The sequence below is a fragment of the Gorilla gorilla genome, chromosome 20 (assembly GCF_029281585.2).
Source record: "Gorilla gorilla gorilla isolate KB3781 chromosome 20, NHGRI_mGorGor1-v2.1_pri, whole genome shotgun sequence".
Taxonomy (NCBI): domain Eukaryota; kingdom Metazoa; phylum Chordata; class Mammalia; order Primates; family Hominidae; genus Gorilla; species Gorilla gorilla.
In genome coordinates, this window is record NC_073244.2 from 50,495,833 (window position 1) to 50,512,277 (window position 16,445).

At 59.9% G+C, this 16,445-nt stretch overlaps 1 protein-coding gene across 1 annotated transcript; it reads right to left on the reverse strand.

Annotated features, from left to right (window-relative positions):
* Positions 1-43: 43 nt before the first annotated feature.
* CAPN12 (calpain 12) lies at positions 44-16,144 on the reverse strand. Its single transcript, XM_055369303.2, has 21 exons — positions 15,480-16,144; positions 14,598-14,667; positions 13,976-14,094; positions 13,331-13,464; positions 11,599-11,767; positions 10,126-10,200; positions 9,970-10,055; positions 9,825-9,899; positions 9,027-9,190; positions 8,708-8,940; positions 8,113-8,124; positions 7,743-7,951; positions 4,951-4,993; positions 4,819-4,878; positions 4,221-4,278; positions 3,727-3,797; positions 3,550-3,612; positions 3,111-3,189; positions 512-628; positions 370-428; positions 44-283 (listed from the first exon to the last, which is right to left on the reverse strand). The coding sequence occupies exons 1-21, from the start codon at positions 15,714-15,716 to the stop codon at positions 257-259; spliced, it is 2,160 nt and encodes a 719-aa protein (XP_055225278.1). The 5' UTR covers positions 15,717-16,144; the 3' UTR covers positions 44-256.
* Positions 16,145-16,445: the final 301 nt, after the last annotated feature.

Sequence of the window (16,445 nt, forward strand, 5' to 3'; positions counted from 1 at the left end):
GCAGAGCTAGCACTGTCTTAAGCTGTCAATGTGGACTAGCTCGTGTCATCTGCTCAAGAGGGGCTGTCGCTGTTCTTGTTTCTGAGTGAGGAGTACACAGGCCAGAGTGGTCGCCCGGCCGTGAGCAGTGAGGGCCAGAGACCAGCCCCAGGCAGGTGGATGCCAGAGAGAGTGGCACCCATGCCAGGCAGGGCCTAGGGAGGTGGTCTTGCTCAGCAACCCTGCCCTGAGCAGCAGGTGCGCCCATCTGGAGATCCTAGGAGGTGGCGGCCACCTCCATCCACTAAGGAAGAGAAGGAAGACAGTGGCTTGAGGCAGGGAGCTCCCAGGACAGAGCCTGAGCCGCCCTGTCCCTCCCACCTGGCTCACCTGTCTGTGGGTCAGGCAGATGACCCCCTCACCCCCATCCAGGTGCTGGCTGCAGTGGCCTGTGCAGAGAGGGGCAGGGTGAGTGCCCACCAGTCCCCGTATCCCTTCCCCCCGTGCCCCACCGTGCCGGGGTGGTACTCACAGAAGATGCAGGTGAGGTGGGCCACACAGGACACGAACCGCTCGAAGTCCACACGCAGACGGCTATCCCGGTAGCGGCTGGTGAGGGCCTGGGTCAGCTGGTTGTTCAGGTGGAAGCCTAGGGGGAGGCTGCTTCTGAGCCCAGTGGCCCACAGGGAACCCACCTTGGCATTGCATCCCCACCCCACCTCCTCAGGGAGGACATGAATGCCACAGGGTGTCACACCCCAACTCTGCCCCATCCCGGCAGGGTGAATACAGGCTGATCCCTTCAATCCTCTGGGCCTGTTTCCTCATCCATCAAACGGACTAAGACAGCCCTGACCCCATAGGGTGTGTGAAGACAGAACGCTCAGGACAGCGTCTGACACGTGACTCGATGTGTGGGTACTGTTACTCCTTAAAGCCTGTGGGGCTTTCTCCTTGCCAGTGGGCACTGGAGGATATTTCTGTGCAGCAAAAAATATCGTCAATCCCATATGGAGTCAGTTTCCTTACAGTCCACCTCAGAGGTGATTTCTAAAGCTGAGAAACCATGTCTGCTGTGGAGTCTCATTGGAGGCTTTTAAAAACCCAAAACAATGGGTTCTTGACCCCTTCTGAGATGCAAGGTTGTGCCTGATGACCTTTGTCTCCCACACGGCCACACAAACCCAGTTCCAAGTACCGTTTCATGGGCTTCTGCTGCTTCCAAAGCCCATCTTCACCCCCATTCTGTGTGTTCATTCTCTTCACAAATATCTACCAAGTAAGTGCCATTTCATGCTGTGCCCAGTGCCAGGTGCTGTTTTAACAGGAGGTCAGGTGGCCTGCAGCCTCTTCCTGCCCATGTGACCTGCCCCAGGTCACTCCCTCTGGCATTCATCTGCCCTCGGGCATAGGGGTGGAGGCTGCCATGCCCAGGGCTATGGGGAAACCCAGCCAGATGGGGTGGAAGGACCCGAGAAGGCGCTGGAGCCCCTCAGCTGCCACTGCAGGAGTTCCCGTTTGAGAAATTCTCAAGGGCACTTTATCAGTTTCCTTCTTCCTGGAATAACTTCTGGCATGTAACAGGCACTCACTGGTGCCAGATGTGTGAACACAAGCCTGCCACCTGCTGTGAGTCCTTGCTCCCTCACCTCCACTCCTGTCTATCTCCGGCCCAGCCTCTCCCTCTCTGCCCCACGTCTCCCAATCCTTGGCTGTCTCTGACCCCATTTCTCCCCCTTTGACTTGGGCTTTTTTTTTTTTTCTTTTTTGAGACGGAGTCTCGCTCTGTTGCCCAGGCTGGAGTACAATGGCATGATCTTGGCTCACTGCAACCTCCACCTCCCGGGTTCAAGAGATTCTCCTGTCTCAGCCTCTCAAGTAGCTGGGATTACAGGCACGCACCACCACGCCCGGCTAATTTTTGTAGTTTTAGTAGAGACGAGGGTTCCGCCATGTTGCCCAGGCTGGTCTTGAACTCCTAGGCTCAAGCAATCTGGCAATCTGCCTGCCTTAGCCTCCCAAAGTGCTGGCATTACAGGCGTGAGCCACCACGCCCGGCTGGCTCTTTTCTTACACATCCTTGGACACTTGACCACCTTCTCTGGGTCTCACACTCACAGCCACACCCAAACCCTCTCCCTCTGGCTCTCCGACTCCATCACAGTCACCCCAGCCCCCATCTCCCTGTGGCTCCCTCTGCTGTGTGGTGGCAGACAGGCCCCAGAGTGGGGTTGGGGATCTGGGAACTCCAAGTTGTGACCCCAGCCCACTCTCCAAATCCCCTCCACATAAGGGTCACAGTCCTGTACTGTCTCATCTGCCTTGGAGCCCATGGAAAGCCTTTCTCTCTGGCTCTGTTTCTTGGTTAGGATGTTGTGCTGGACTTGTTCCAGCTCATCAGGAGGAACTCAGCCTAGTAGCAGAGGCCATTGGCCGGCTCTCTTTGGGGCTTTTGGTAATGAAAGCTGCGTTCTCCAGTCACTAAGTGCTATGCCCTGCAGTGCATGGACGACTCCTCACCACCCTGTGTACTGGCTTTTTTTTTTTTTTTTTGAGAGGCAGGCTCTTGCTCTGTCACCCAGGCACAATCACGGCTCACTGCAGCCTCAGCCTCCCGGGCTCAAGCCATCCTCAAGCCTCAGCCTCCTGAGTAGCTGGGACCATAGGTGTGAGCCACCACACCAGGCCCTGCCCATTTTAGAGAGGAAAATGGAAGCTCAAAGAGATGAAGTCAAGTGCCCAGGGCCCCTCCTGGAGTCAGTAGAGTGAGGATTCCAACCCCGGTGCACCAGAATCCAGAACATTCTACCATGCTGCCCTGGGGGCCAGACCCTCTCAGACACCAGCTCCTAATCTTCCCCTTCCTGGAGGGGCCTCTCCCTCGCCCAGAACCCTACCAGGCACATCCCCCTTTCATGTCCTCCCCACCCCACACACACCCCTCGCCCTTCTTCCTTATTTGGCTTCTTTCAGGGTCACCCAACCCCTGCCAGGGACTGGCAACAAGCTAAAGTGTGGGCCTGTGGATGGCCACAGTGCAGACGGCCACAGCTGAGCAAGGGGACTTGGAGACAATGGGATGGGAGAGAACAGGTCCTGTCCCCACGACCACCCCCGGACCCTGTCCACACCTGCCGCATTCAGCGCCAGCCTCAGCTCGTAGGAGTTCATGGTTCCAGAGGCGTCCTCATCGAACTTGTTGAATATGGCCTGGGCAGGAAGGATGAGTCAGGGCTGCCCTCCATGCCCTGAAGAGGGCTGCCAATGGGGCCTCCCAGGCAAGACAGCCTGGTGCCCATCCCAACTCCCTTTCTTCTGGTGTGGACCCCCAGCAAGCAGCCTAACCACTTGGGACTTCTGTTTCCCAATCTGTAAAATGGGAGTAAGAGCAATGACCCAGAAGACAAGCTGAGGCTGGGCGGGGGCAGGGATATCCCACCCAGATCTCTCCAAGTCAGCCTAGTCCAGTACCCCCTCGTTCCCTGGGGACCTGATAGCCCACAGGGTGCCTATGTCTCTGTTAGTAAAGGTTTCTGTCTTTCTGGGAAGAGGCCCAGTCTCCCACCTCACCTGCCACTCCAGGAGGTGGCCCCAGAGCTGCTGGAAGTGGTGTAAGGCCAGGCTTTGCCCATGCTGTGTTGGGGGTGGGGGGCATCTGGTTAAGGTCAATCTCTCCAGAAGGGGAGGAGAGACCCCAACGTCCCCTTCCCCACTCCCTCCCTCACCCAGGCACTGCCCCCCATGTACCCCGAAACACTGCAGCAGCTGCTCACAGGTCCTGAGCCCAATCTCTCTGGGGGTGCAGGTGTGGGCCCTAGCTACAGGAAAAACAAAATCAAACCACAGCACTTCCTGCATTCTGGCCACCACTTTAAGGGCTGGGTGGATGTGACTCCCTTAAGCAGGTGATGTTGTCAGTCCCATATTATAGAAGCCGAGGCACAGGGAGCCAGTGACTACTGCGCCTAGCAGAGCTGGGATTCAAATCCAGGCAGGGGGTGCCCAGTCTGTGCTCAAGGCAGCCTTGCCTTTCAGCGGAAGAGGAGCTTGCGAGCAGCCGTGGCCCAGGTCACAGCGCCCACACAAGATCCCCTGCAGGGAGATGCTGCCAGGCTGAGCCCTGGCTTCCTGAGCCCAACTCCCAGCAGTGCGGTGGGTTCATAGACATAGGGTGGCACCGGCTGTGGTTGCAGGACCCCTGGCTAAGACCCCTCCTCCTGCGCCTATCCCAGCCAACTCACCAGGCTCCAGGGCAATGCTTAGTAAGGCCTGGAGCTGAGAGGCATTGAGTTCTTCCTCCTAGTCCAGGAAAGAGGGCTTGTGAGGCCATTTACTCATCCAGCTGCTCTGGGCCAAGCCCTGTGCTAGGGACACGGCAGGGGCTGACAGAGCCTCAGAGCCCTAGCTCCAGGAGTGGGGGAGACAGACCTGTCCCCACAGGGCCAGGGCCAGGGCCAGGGCCAGGGCTGTGACGGGGGAAGCACTGGGCTGTGGGAGCTGGTGGGGGGCCAGCAGGCCTGGGGTGGGGTGGGGTGGGGTGGGGAGGTCAGGGAGAGCTTCCAGGGCTGGGCACCTTAGATGAGACCTGAGCCTGGCTGGAGGTGTCAGGAGGGAGAGGGTGGTCCTGGGAGAGGGTGGTCCTGGGAGAGGGTATGGACTGAGCCCAAGGCCCTGAGGCAGGGAGGAGCTGTGAGCATTTCAAGAAAGGTCAGGAGATTTAAGCCCGGAGGGAGGAAAAAGCAAGCAAAATGAGACACCTGAGATGCTGGGGTGGGGGAAGGGGGGTCCCCAAGGGGAGGCCGCAGCGCGATGCTCCCTCAGTCCAATCCCCCTCCTCACCTCTCCAGCCAGCTCCTGAAACAGCTGCTCCAACCCCAGCTCCAGGGGCAGGTAGGGGCCCTGCCGCATGGTGGAAGTTTAGTGCTGGCCAAGACCCCCGCCCCATCCCGCCCCTCCAGGAACAGTCCCCACCTGGAGAGACTGCAGGTCTGCGCTGATCACGTCATCGATCTCCCTGCAAATTACAGATGGGAAGTGGGGAGGGGAAGTGGGGAGGGGAAGTGGGGGGGGAAGTGGGGGGGGAAGTGAAGGGGGAAGTGGGGGGGAACTGAAGTGGGGTGAAGTGGGGGGAAGTGGGGTGAAGTGGGGTGAAGTGGGGTGAAGTGGGGTGAAGTGGGGGGGAAGTGGGGGAAGTGAAGTGGCGGGGAAGTGGGGTGAAGTGAAGTGGGGGGGAAGTGGGGGGAGTGGGGGGGAAGTGGGGGGGAAGTGGGGGGAGTGGGGGGGAAGTGGGGGGGAATGGGGGGAGTGGGGAGGGGAAGTGGAAGTGGGGGGGAAGTGGAAGTGGGGGGGAAGTGGAAGTGGGGGGGAGTGGAAGTGGGGGGGAGTGGAAGTGGGGGGGAGTGGAAGTGGGGGGGGAGTGGAAGTGGGGGGGAGTGGAAGTGGGGGGGAGTGGAAGTGGGGGGGAGTGGAAGTGGGGGGGGAGTGGAAGTGGGGGGGAAGTGGAAGTGGGGGGGAAGTGGGGGGGAAGTGGGGGGGGAAGTGGGGGGGGAAGTGGGGGGGAAGTGGGGAGGGGAAGTGGGGAGGGGAAGTGGGGAGGGGGAGTGGGGGAAGTGGGGGAAGTGGGGGGGGAAGTGGAGGCAAAGTGGGGGAAGTGGGGGGGGAAGTGGAGGCAAAGTGGGGGGGAAGTGGGGAAGTGGGGAAGGGGGAAGTGGGGGGGAAGTGGGGAAGGGGGAAGGGGGAAGTGGGGGAGAAGTGGGGAAGGGGGAAGTGGAGGGGAAGGGGGCAGGTGGGGGGGAAGGGGGGAAGTGAAGTGAAGGGGGGGAAGTGAAGTGAAGGGGGGGAGTGAAGTGTGTGGGGGGGGAGGGAAGTGTGTGGGGGGGGAGGGAAGTGTGTGGGGGGGGGAGGGAAGTGTGTGGGGGGGGGAGGGAAGTGTGTGGGGGGAGGGAGGGAAGTGTGTGGGGGGAGGGAGGGAAGTGTGTGGGGGGAGGGAGGGAAGTGTGTGGGGGGAGGGAGGGAAGTGTGTGGGGGGAGGGAGGGAAGTGTGTGGGGGGAGGGAGGGAAGTGTGTGGGGGGAGGGAGGGAAGTGTGTGGGGGGAGGGAGGGAAGTGTGTGGGGGGAGGGAGGGAAGTGTGTGGGGGGAGGGAGGGAAGTGTGTGGGGGGAGGGAGGGAAGTGTGTGGGGGGAGGGAGGGAAGTGTGTGGGGGGAGGGAGGGAAGTGTGTGGGGGGAGGGAGGGAAGTGTGTGGGGGGAGGGAGGGAAGTGTGTGGGGGGAGGGAGGGAAGTGTGTGGGGGGAGGGAGGGAAGTGTGTGGGGGGAGGGAGGGAAGTGTGTGGGGGGAGGGAGGGAAGTGTGTGGGGGGAGGGAGGGAAGTGTGTGGGGGGAGGGAGGGAAGTGTGTGGGGGGAGGGAGGGAAGTGTGTGGGGGGAGGGAGGGAAGTGTGTGGGGGGAGGGAGGGAAGTGTGTGGGGGGAGGGAGGGAAGTGTGTGGGGGGAGGGAGGGAAGTGTGTGGGGGGAGGGAGTGAAGTGTGTGGGGGGGGAGGGAGTGAAGTGTGTGGGGGGGAGGGAGTGAAGTGTGGGGGGGGGGAGGGAGTGAAGTGTGGGGGGGGGGAGGGAGTGAAGTGTGGGGGGGAGGGAGTGAAGTGTGGGGGGGAGGGAGTGAAGTGTGGGGGAGGGAGTGAAGTGTGGGGGGGGGAGTGAAGTGTGGGGGGGGGAGTGAAGTGTGGGGGGGGGGAGTGAAGTGTGGGGGGGGGGAGTGAAGTGTGGGGGGGGGGAGTGAAGTGTGGGGGGGGGAGTGAAGTGTGGGGGGGGAGTGAAGTGTGGGGGGGAGTGAAGTGTGGGGGGGGAGTGAAGTGTGGGGGGGGAGGGAAGTGGGGGGGGAGGGAAGTGGGGGGAAGTGGGGGGAAGTGGGGGGAAGTGGGGGGAAGTGGGGGGGAAGTGGGGGGGAAGTGGGGGGAAGTGGGGGGGAAGTGGGGGGGAAGTGGGGGGGAAGTGGGGGGGAAGTGGGGGGGAAGTGGGGGGGAAGTGGGGAGGGGACTGTTTGCCCCAGCTGGGGCTGTGTGGGACGGGGTCTCAGGTGAGGAATCGCGTGGGGTCTAGGTGAGGAATCGCGTGGGGTCTAGGTGAGGAATCGCGTGGGGTCTAGGTGAGGAATCGCGTGGGGTCTAGGTGAGGAATCGCGTGGGGTCTAGGTGAGGAATCGCGTGGGGTCTAGGTGAGGAATCGCGTGGGGTCTAGGTGAGGAATCGCGTGGGGTCTAGGTGAGGAATCGCGTGGGGTCTAGGTGAGGAATCGCGTGGAGCCCTAGGCTCATCCTCGCGGGGCGGGGGTTCTGGGGGCGGGGCGGGGCGGGGGTTCTGGGGGCGGGGCGGGGCGGGGGTTCTGGGGGCGGGGCGGGGGTTCTGGGGGCGGGGCGGGGCGGGGGTTCTGGGGGCGGGGCGGGGGTTCTGGGGGCGGGGCGGGGCGGGGGTTCTGGGGGCGGGGCGGGGCGGGGCGGGGGTTCTGGGGGCGGGGCGGGGCGGGGCTGGGCGGGGGTTCTGGGGGCGGGGGTTCTGGGGGCGGGGGTTCTGGGGGCGGGGGTTCTGGGGGCGGCGGTTCTGGGGGCGGCGGTTCTGGGGGCGGCGGTTCTGGGGGCGGCGGTTCTGGGGGCGGCGGTTCTGGGGGCGGGGCAGGTCGGGTCTCGGGGGTCTCGGGGGTCTCGGGGGTCTCGGGGGTCTCGGGGCCTGTCTAGGCAGGGATGGGGTCGGATTTGGGTGCCCAGGGCTCACACGGCCGTGTGGCGGCGCTCAGAGAAGACACGCAGAGTGAAGTCGGCCTCGTCGCCGGCGTGGGCGGTGCTCGGCACCACCAGGTAGTGGCCGGGGCGCAGGCAGCAGCGGCGGCTCACGTCGCGGCGGGCGCTGAGGGGCGAGCGGTCGGCGCGCAGCATCCGGGGCAGGAGCGCACGGCTGCGCGGGGAGTCCCAGAGGCCCAGCAGCTGGGGACGGGGCGGCATGACCACGGACCAGGCTCACCCCCGGCCCTTCATCCCCGCACCCTCCAGCGCGCCCCGTCCACCCTGCCTAACCCCTGCCCCTGGACCCGGCTCTGCCCCCCACCCCCCACCCCCAGGGCCGGTTGACCCCATCCCAGACTCACCTCCTCTGGAATCTGAAAGAAGCAAGAACAAGGGGCATCGGGGCAGGGGAGAGGTGGCCGCCGCTCAGGGTCTCCTCCCTGCCCCTTCTCACCTCTGTGCTCTCTCTCCCTCCTTCTTCGTCCTATTAGACCCTTATTGAACCTTTGCCCTGCAGTCCCCGACCCAGGCCCTCGCCGACCCCTCCCCAACTTTTCCTTTCCCATCTGCGCTCCCAGCGCCTTCTCTGTATCGTTGGTCCCCTCTGGCCCTTCTAACCCCCAGCCTCTCTCTGTCCCTAACCTCGTCCCTCTGTGTGTCCCTGAGCCCCTCCCTCTCATTCCCTTAGCTCCCTCTCCCCTCTGAGAGCTGGCCCCCCAGCCCTACTAGCCCCCTACTCCCCTCCCGCGCCGCCCCTCTTGGCCCTGCTCCTCCACTCCTCCCCGATCCTCCTCAGCCCCACCCCTCCACCACTCCCCTCTTCCCCCTTGGCCCCGCCCTCCACACCTTCCCTCTTCCCATTGGCCCCGCCCCTCCATGCCTCCCCCGCTCCTTGGCCCGGCCCCGCCCCTCCACCCTCCGGGTTCCTTCCAGCCTCAGCTTTGCCCAGGACCTCACCTGGAACACGTGGAAGCCAACGGTGAGGTAAGTGAGGCCCTTGGCTCTCAGGCGCCGCCGGTTGCGCTGGATGAGGGACAGAAGGACCGTGCACTTGGGCGTGCGGCGCCCCCGCGCTGGGCCCCGTGCCCCTGCAGCCCCCCAGCCCCCCCAGGGCCCTTCCTCATCCTCGTCATCCTCCTCATCAGGCTCCAGCAGCGTTAAACGGAACTGAGGATTGGTCCAGAAGGTTTCTAAGAGAGGAGGAAAAAAGGGGGTTTCCCAGCCGGCCACAGCGCCCCCCACCCCGGGAAGCCTCTCAGGGCCCCTCAGGCCTCACCAGCATTAGGCTGGCTCCCGCCGGAGTTGAAGCCACGCACCCAGCGGCCTTGGAAGGTGTGGACGTGCCAGCCGCCCCCCTCCGGGCTGGGGCCCAGCACCTCCGGGCTCAGCGAGCAGATCTGCACGGTGTCGAAATGGAGGAGGAAGTCCCGCAGCTCCATCCTGCACGGTGGCCCAGTCAGACCCTGCCCGGCCCCACCTCGAGGGGGTCCCAAGATCCCGGAAATGACTCCCAGATCCCAAAGCCCCTCACATTTCTTAAATATTGTCAAATACCCTTCAGGCTCCAGAAATGAACCCCAAATGCCTGGGCCTCTAGCTCTGCCAAATTCCTCCAAGTCCTCAGACATGCCCCACAAATCGCCAAGATTCACAAGCTGCCCCCAAATATCGTTAAATTGCCACCAACCCCCAAATAGCAAGACCCTCAGACTCTAAATTACCAAGTATCCTTCAGCCCCTCAACATTGCCAAATCTCAAGAAATGCCCCAAATATCACCAAGCCTTCCTCCATTGCCCTCAATACTGCCCATCCCTTTCAATCCTCCACAGATAACTAGGCCTTCAAATTCCCCTCATATTACTACTTTTTTCAACCCACTCCAATCAGAGGTTCATCTAATATTACTACCAATTCTTCCTTGATTTCCCAAAGTAGAACCTGGCCCCAAAATTACCACCGATGTACACAGTTTCTCCCTATTAGGACCCATCCTTCAACTGGGGCTCGCCCTCCCTGAACCCCTTGGCACAGAGACCCTCCCAGAGGCAGAGCTGGGACCCTGACGAACTGACCAGAACTCGCCATCCTCCTTTTTCACCAGCAGGGCATCGCGGCACTCGGTGGGGAGTGTGTCCCAGCGTGGGCAGCTGGAGAGACTGTGGTGTGAGGGGCGGGCAGGTGGGGTCCAGCCCCACACCCACCCCAGACCCATCCCACCTGTCGCTCCAGGCCCCCGTCCACTCCACGCGGCCCCATGGGTTCCGCAGCCGCAGCAGCCGCACCTTGGTGAAGCCCAGGAACACCTGGGGCAGCATTGTCAGTAGGGGTGATGCCTGGACATGGCCTGCCACCCCACCCATGGGGGACACTTACCCTGTGTGTGCCCGTGATGGAATACGCGTGTCCCTTTACCAGGCCTTCTTCTGTGCGGTACTCACCCCGATCACTCTGGGCAGGGGATGGGATGGTGAGGCCGAGGTAGGGGACAGGAGGGCAGCTGCTCCTCCCTGCCCCCAATCTCCTGCCACCCAGGCAGGAGCCAACCAGAGCACTGAACTGAATGGCATGCAGCTCAGAGACCATGTCAGGGTTAGTGACTGAAGGCGAAAGAGAAAAGGAGAGAAAGGGAGATGGAAACGAGACAAAAGGAGATGGAGGTACAGGCTCACGCCTCTAATCCCAGCACTTAGGGAGGTCGAGGTGGAAGGACTACTTGAGGCCAGGAGTCCAAGACCAGCCTGGGCAACATAGCAAGACCCCAAGTCTACAAAAATTGTAAAAATTCAACAGGCGTGGTTGTGCACGCCAGTGGTCCCAGCTACTCTGGAGGCTGAGGCAGGAGGATCCCTTGAGCCCAGAGGTCAAGGCTATAGTGAGCTATAATGACACTACTGCACTCTGGCCTGGGTGACAGAGTGAGATGAGACCCTGCCTCCAAAAACAAAAACAAACAAAATAGATGGAAAGAGGGCCTGTTGTGGTGGCTCACACCTGTAATCCCAGCACTTTGGGAGGCCGAGGCGGGCAGATCACAAGGTCAGGAGATTGAGACCATCGTGGCTAACACGGTGAAACCCCATCTCTACTAAAAATACAAAAAATTAGCTGAGCGTGGTGGCGGGCGCCTGTAGTCCCAGCTACTCGGGAGGCAAAGCAGGAGAATTGCTTGAACTCGGGTGGCAGAGGTTACAGTGAGCCAAGGTCGTGCCACTGCACTCCAGCCTGGGTGACAGAGCAAGATTCCGTCTCAAAAAAAAAAAAAAAGATGGAAAGAGGAGAGAGACAGAGACAGAGACAAAGAAAGATACAGAAGAGAGAAAGACACAAAAGAAAAAGAGAAGCAGTAACTCAGAGGATTTAAGTAAATGAATGAGTGAAGGAGTTAGACCAACTCAGTGAATGAATGTGTGTGTCATGGGGTCACAGATGAACACATGACCCAAGCTAAGCCCACGAGAATCAATCCTGGGACTTTTACTGAAATTCTCAGAAAGAGGCACTTTTTTTTTTTTTTTTTTAAATAAACCCTAGGGTGGTAGGAGATACCTGCAACTATGGGGGACCATTTTATGCCCATGAGGGGAGAGCCTGGCTGAGAGTGACACTAACACAGAATGAGAAATAAACATAGTTGCAACACCCTCAGCATCTGGATCCAGCTGTGCCTGAAGCCCCTCATTCATGAGAGCAAATGAATTTATTTTTGACTAGTTAGATTTATGAGCGAGCCTAAGCCAGTAACAGAAGCAGAGAAGAGAACAGAGGAAGCACTCCGCCCACCCCACCACACCCCTGACTGTGCTCTGGTCCTGGTGGGGGTTCCGCATGTGAGTCCAGGTCTCTTACCAGGGCAGTGGCGCCCACGAGGGACTCCTTGGCCAGGGCATGGCGCAGGGCAGAGAAGAGCCCCATGCTGTTTTGTCTCAGATAGAGCACCTCGCCCACGCCGCCTGTGAAATCCACAAAAGCCTCATTCATGTGGCCACCCCGCATCACCTCATAGGAGCCGTGGAGCCTGTGGGGGCAGATCTGGGGTGAGGGTTGAGGCAAGTACAAGCATCTCAGGCACCCCTGCCCTGGGATCTGCAGGGGCCTGTGTCTCAGGGTGTGGAATCCCCAGGGGAAATTCCTGAAGTTTTGAGACTTTTTCCAGGGTCACCCTGTGGCCCAGGCCGGAGTGCAGTGGCGTGATCTCATCTCACTGTAGCCTCAAACTCCCGGGTTCAAGCGATCCTCCTCCCACCTCAGCCTCCCGAGGAGCTGGGCCCACAGGTGCACACCACCACACCCAGCTAAAACAATTTCAGACTCTTGGCCGGGCATGGTGGCTCACGCCTGTAATCCCAGTGCTTTGGGAAGCCGAGGCAAGTGGATCACCTGAGGTCAGGAGTTTGAGACCAGCCTGGCCAATACGGTGAAACCCCGTCTATACTAAAAATACAAAAATTAGCTGGGCGTGGTGGCACATGCCTGTAATCCCAGCTACTCCGGAGGCTGAGGCAGGAGAATCGCTTGAACTCGGGAGGCGAAGGTTGCAGTGAGCCAAGATCACGCCATTGCACTGTAGCCTGGGCAACAAGAGTGAAACTCCATCTTAAAAAAAAAAAAAAAAAAATTCAGACTCTTGATGGGGGGAACTGTGGCACACACAGAAGCCCTTGGAGATTGGGCCTGTGGTCCTTGGGGTGACCAGGACTTCGGTTTGGCGGGGGGCATGGGAGAGCTGTGTTAGAATTCTGAGAGTCCTGGTGCTGTCTGAAACCTTGAACCTCTGGTAGATGTCCGCTTTGAGGGATCATCCCTATGGGGGCTTGTCAGGAATTTCAGAGCCTCAGAATGGGGAAAAGGCAAAGATTTGAGGGTCCCAGGGTGACACCCAATATTTTGGGGGTGCTTTAGATTTCTCAATGGACCAGGAGAGACAATCTAAGATATACAGCTCACCCGAGGGGATAAATCCCAGATTTGGCAAATCCAGGGCCTGATATATGAGATTTCAGGATCCTTAAGAATTATGGGTGACTGGGGGTCTCCAGGAATGTTTTGTGTGAAATATTGATGGAGAGAGGGGTTTAAGATTTGAAGGTACAGCTGAGCACGGTGGCTCACACCTGTAATCCCAGTACTTTGGGAGGCCAAGGAAGGTGGATCACCTGAGATCAGGAGTTGGAGACCAGCCTGACCAACATGGTGAAACCCCATCTCTACTAAAAATATAAAAATTAGCCAGGCATGGTGGTGCGCTCCTGTAATCCCAGCTAGTCGGGAGGCTGAGACAGGAGAATCGTTGGAACCTGGGAGGCAGAGGTTGCAGTGAGCCAAGATTGCGCTACTGCACTCCAGCCTGGGCGACAGAGTGAGTGAGACTCCGTCTCAAAAAAAAAGAAAAAAAAAAAAAAAGACGTGAAGTTGCTCAGGTGATGTTGTGATATGAGGGTTCTGGCGGTTGTCACTTGGTTTGGGATTCTTGGTGGGGTGTTTGGAGGATTGCAGAGCTTGGGGGACTCTGGGTCTCCCTGTGGCTTGATGCCTGCTGCGGGGACTTAGGGCTACAGCTGGTTGGAACCGGGGTCCTCACTTAGCGTAGGCCTTCTCCAGGAGTGGGGCCCAGAACTCATTCCGCTGTTCCGAGCGCACGAACATCAGCTTCCCCTCACGCACGGGCAGCCTGTCATCCACCACGACGTCCATCCAGCGGCCAAACTGCCAGAGCTGGTGGGAGAAGATGCAGGGCCGGACTCGGCTTCCAACCTCCAACCCTGCCTGGGCCCTGCCTCTGCTGTGCCAGTCCCAGAGTCAGGAATTACAGCCCCAAGTCAACGTTAACTATGAAATCCATATGGCTGGCCAGGTGCGGTGGCTCACATCTGTAATCCCAGCACTTTGGGAGGCCGAGGCGGATGGATCACGAGGTCAGGAGTTCGAGACCAGCCTGGCTAAGATGGTGAAATACCATCTCTACTAAAAATACGAAAAAAATTAGCTAGGCATGATGGCGGGTGCCTGTAATCCCAGCTACTCAGGAGGCTGAGGCAGAGAATTGCTTGAACCTGGGGGCGGGGCGAAGGTTGCAGTGAGCCGAGATTGTGCCACTGCACTCCAGCCTGGGTGACAGAGTGAGATTCCATCTCAAAAAAAAAAAAAAAGAAAAAAAAAAGAAAAATCCATATCACCAAGTCACCATGGGGGAAACTGAGGCATGGGCAGAGGAACTGAGCTGTACCTGGAAGTGGAAGACGCCTGCGTAGCCATGCTGGAAATCCTGTCCAGAAGGGACCACCCGGCACAGGAGCCGGGGATACAGAGTAAGGGAGGCGGCCGCTGCAAGGAACCAGCAGTTACCTGGGAGGAGAGGCCAGGATTAGGTGAGGATGGAAGGAGGGAGGCCTGGCGCGGTGGCTCATGCCTCTAATCCCAGCACTTTGGGAGGCCAAGGCAGAAAGATCACATGAGCCTAGGAGTTCAAGACCAGCCTGGCCAACATGGCAAGACTCCACTACAAGAAAATTTAAAAATTAGCTGGGCATGGTGGCATGCACCTTTAGTCCCAGCTACTTGGGAGGCTGAGGCAGGAAGATTGCTTGAGTCCAGGAGGTTAAGGCTGCAGTGAGCTATGATGGTGCCACTGTATTCCAGAATGGGTGACAGAGTGAGACCCCATCTCAAAAAAAAAAAAAAAAAAAAAGGAAGGAAGGAAGGAGGGAGGAGGGAGAGAGAGGCCTAGGGAGAGAAGAGACTGAGGAGGGATCCAGGGGCCGGGAGTGGGTGGACAAAGGGATGGAGCTGTCAGGATCTCAGCTGAAACTAGCTGGATCTGAGGACTCCAGGTGGGTTCAGGGTCTCACCCAGGCTCCCCTGACACACGTCTGTGCGACTCATGTCTTCACAGATGAACTTCGGCTCAGCACAGAACTCCTGTGGGTGGTGGGGGATTCCAGGCCTCAGCCCGAGAAAGCGAGGAAAGGTCACATCCAGAGGAGTGAGGGCCTCCAAGCCCATGAAAGGCCTGGAAGCCTGTGGGCAGGAGCATGGCTTCCCTGGGTCTCCAGAAGCTGTGCTGAGCCAGTCCCATGGTAGCCCCCTCCTCCCTCAGACCTGGGAGTCCAGGCCCCAGCCCCTCCTCCCTCAGACCCAGGAGTCCAGATCCTCAGCACGCTCCTCCCTCAGACCCAGGAGTCCAGGCCCAGCCCCTTCTCCCTCAGACCCAGGAGTCCAGGCCCAGCCCCTCCTCCCTCAGACCCAGGAGTCCAGGTCCCGAGCCCCTCCTCCCTCAGACCCAAGAATCCAGGTCCCCAGCCCCTCCTCCCTCAGACCCAGGAGCCCAGGTCCAGCCCCTCCTCCCTCAGACCCAGGAGTCCAGGTCCAGCCCCTCCTCCCTCAGACCCAGGAGTCCAGGTCCCCAGCCCCCTCTTCCCTCAGACCCAGGTGTCCAGGCCTTGGCCTCTCCTCCCTCAGATCCAGAAGTCCAGGTCCAAGCCCCCTCCTCCCTCAGACCCAGGAGTCCAGGCCCAGCCCCTTCTCCCTCTGACCTAAGAGTCCAGGTCCCGAGCCCCTCCTCCCTCAGACCCAGGAGTCCAGGCCCAGCCCCTCCTCCCTCTGACCTAAGAGTCCAGGTCCCGAGCCCCTCCTCCCTCAGACCAGGGAGTCCAGGCCCCCAGCCTTCCTCCCTCAGACCCAGGAGTCCATGCCTCCAGCCCCTCCTCCCTCAGACCCCAGCCACACTTTACATGGGGCCTCATCCATTTCACGCCTTTGGCCTTCTCCGAGTCCGGCCCCAGCTGGTCATAGCCAAGGGCATCAGGGCCAGCAGGGAAGTAAGGGTCACGGAACAGGATCCCCGAATCCAGGCAGGCTGCCCGAATTGCCTCATAGCTCTGGCCCCGAAAAAGCTGCAGGCGCCCGGCTCCGACCCCAGCCTCCTCATCCACGAGCTGGATGGTGACCCTCCCACTGCTGGATGCCATCTGGACACTGGCCTCACAAGCCGGCACCAGGCCCTTTAACCTCCTGAGTCACAGGGGCGGGGCCTCTCCTCCATTGGAGCCCCAGTGGGGTCTTTAGGCAATGAGGAGCCTTCCCTCGTTAATATTAATTGATGGTTTGGGGTGCTGGGGAGCAGGGACGCCTCTTCAGTAGTTTTCTTCCCAGGGCGTGGGGCCTTCAGTTGTGGCCAAGGTAGCAGCTTAATGGGCTTGGCCAGCAGCAGGAGAGAAGGCGGGCAGAGCTGAGGGAGGACCGGCTGCCGCTGTCAGAGCACCAAGAAGGAGGTCAGTGTGGGGGTGAGCTTCTGCCTACTTATGCCTGTGGGGCTGGGGAAGGAGGCGGGTTTACCTCAGTGTCTCTATCTCTCAGACTGCCTCTCTCCCCCTCCCTCTGACAGTTTCTCTCTCCCCGCCTTCATGTTTCTTCTCCATCAGTATCTGGAGTGCAGTGGCACAATCTCAGCTCACTGCAACCTCCGCCTTCTAGGTTCAAGTGATTCTCCTGCCTCAGCCTCCCGAGTAGCTGGGATTACAGGCTCGTGTCACCATGCCCAGCTAATTTTTGTATTTTTTGTTAGAGAAGGGATTTTACCATGTTGACCAGGCTGGTCTTGAACTCCTGGCCTCAAGCAATCCGCCCACCTTGGCCTCCCAAAGTGCTGGGATTACAGACGTGAGCCACTGTGCCCGGTCAGGTTTTGTTAATTAAAA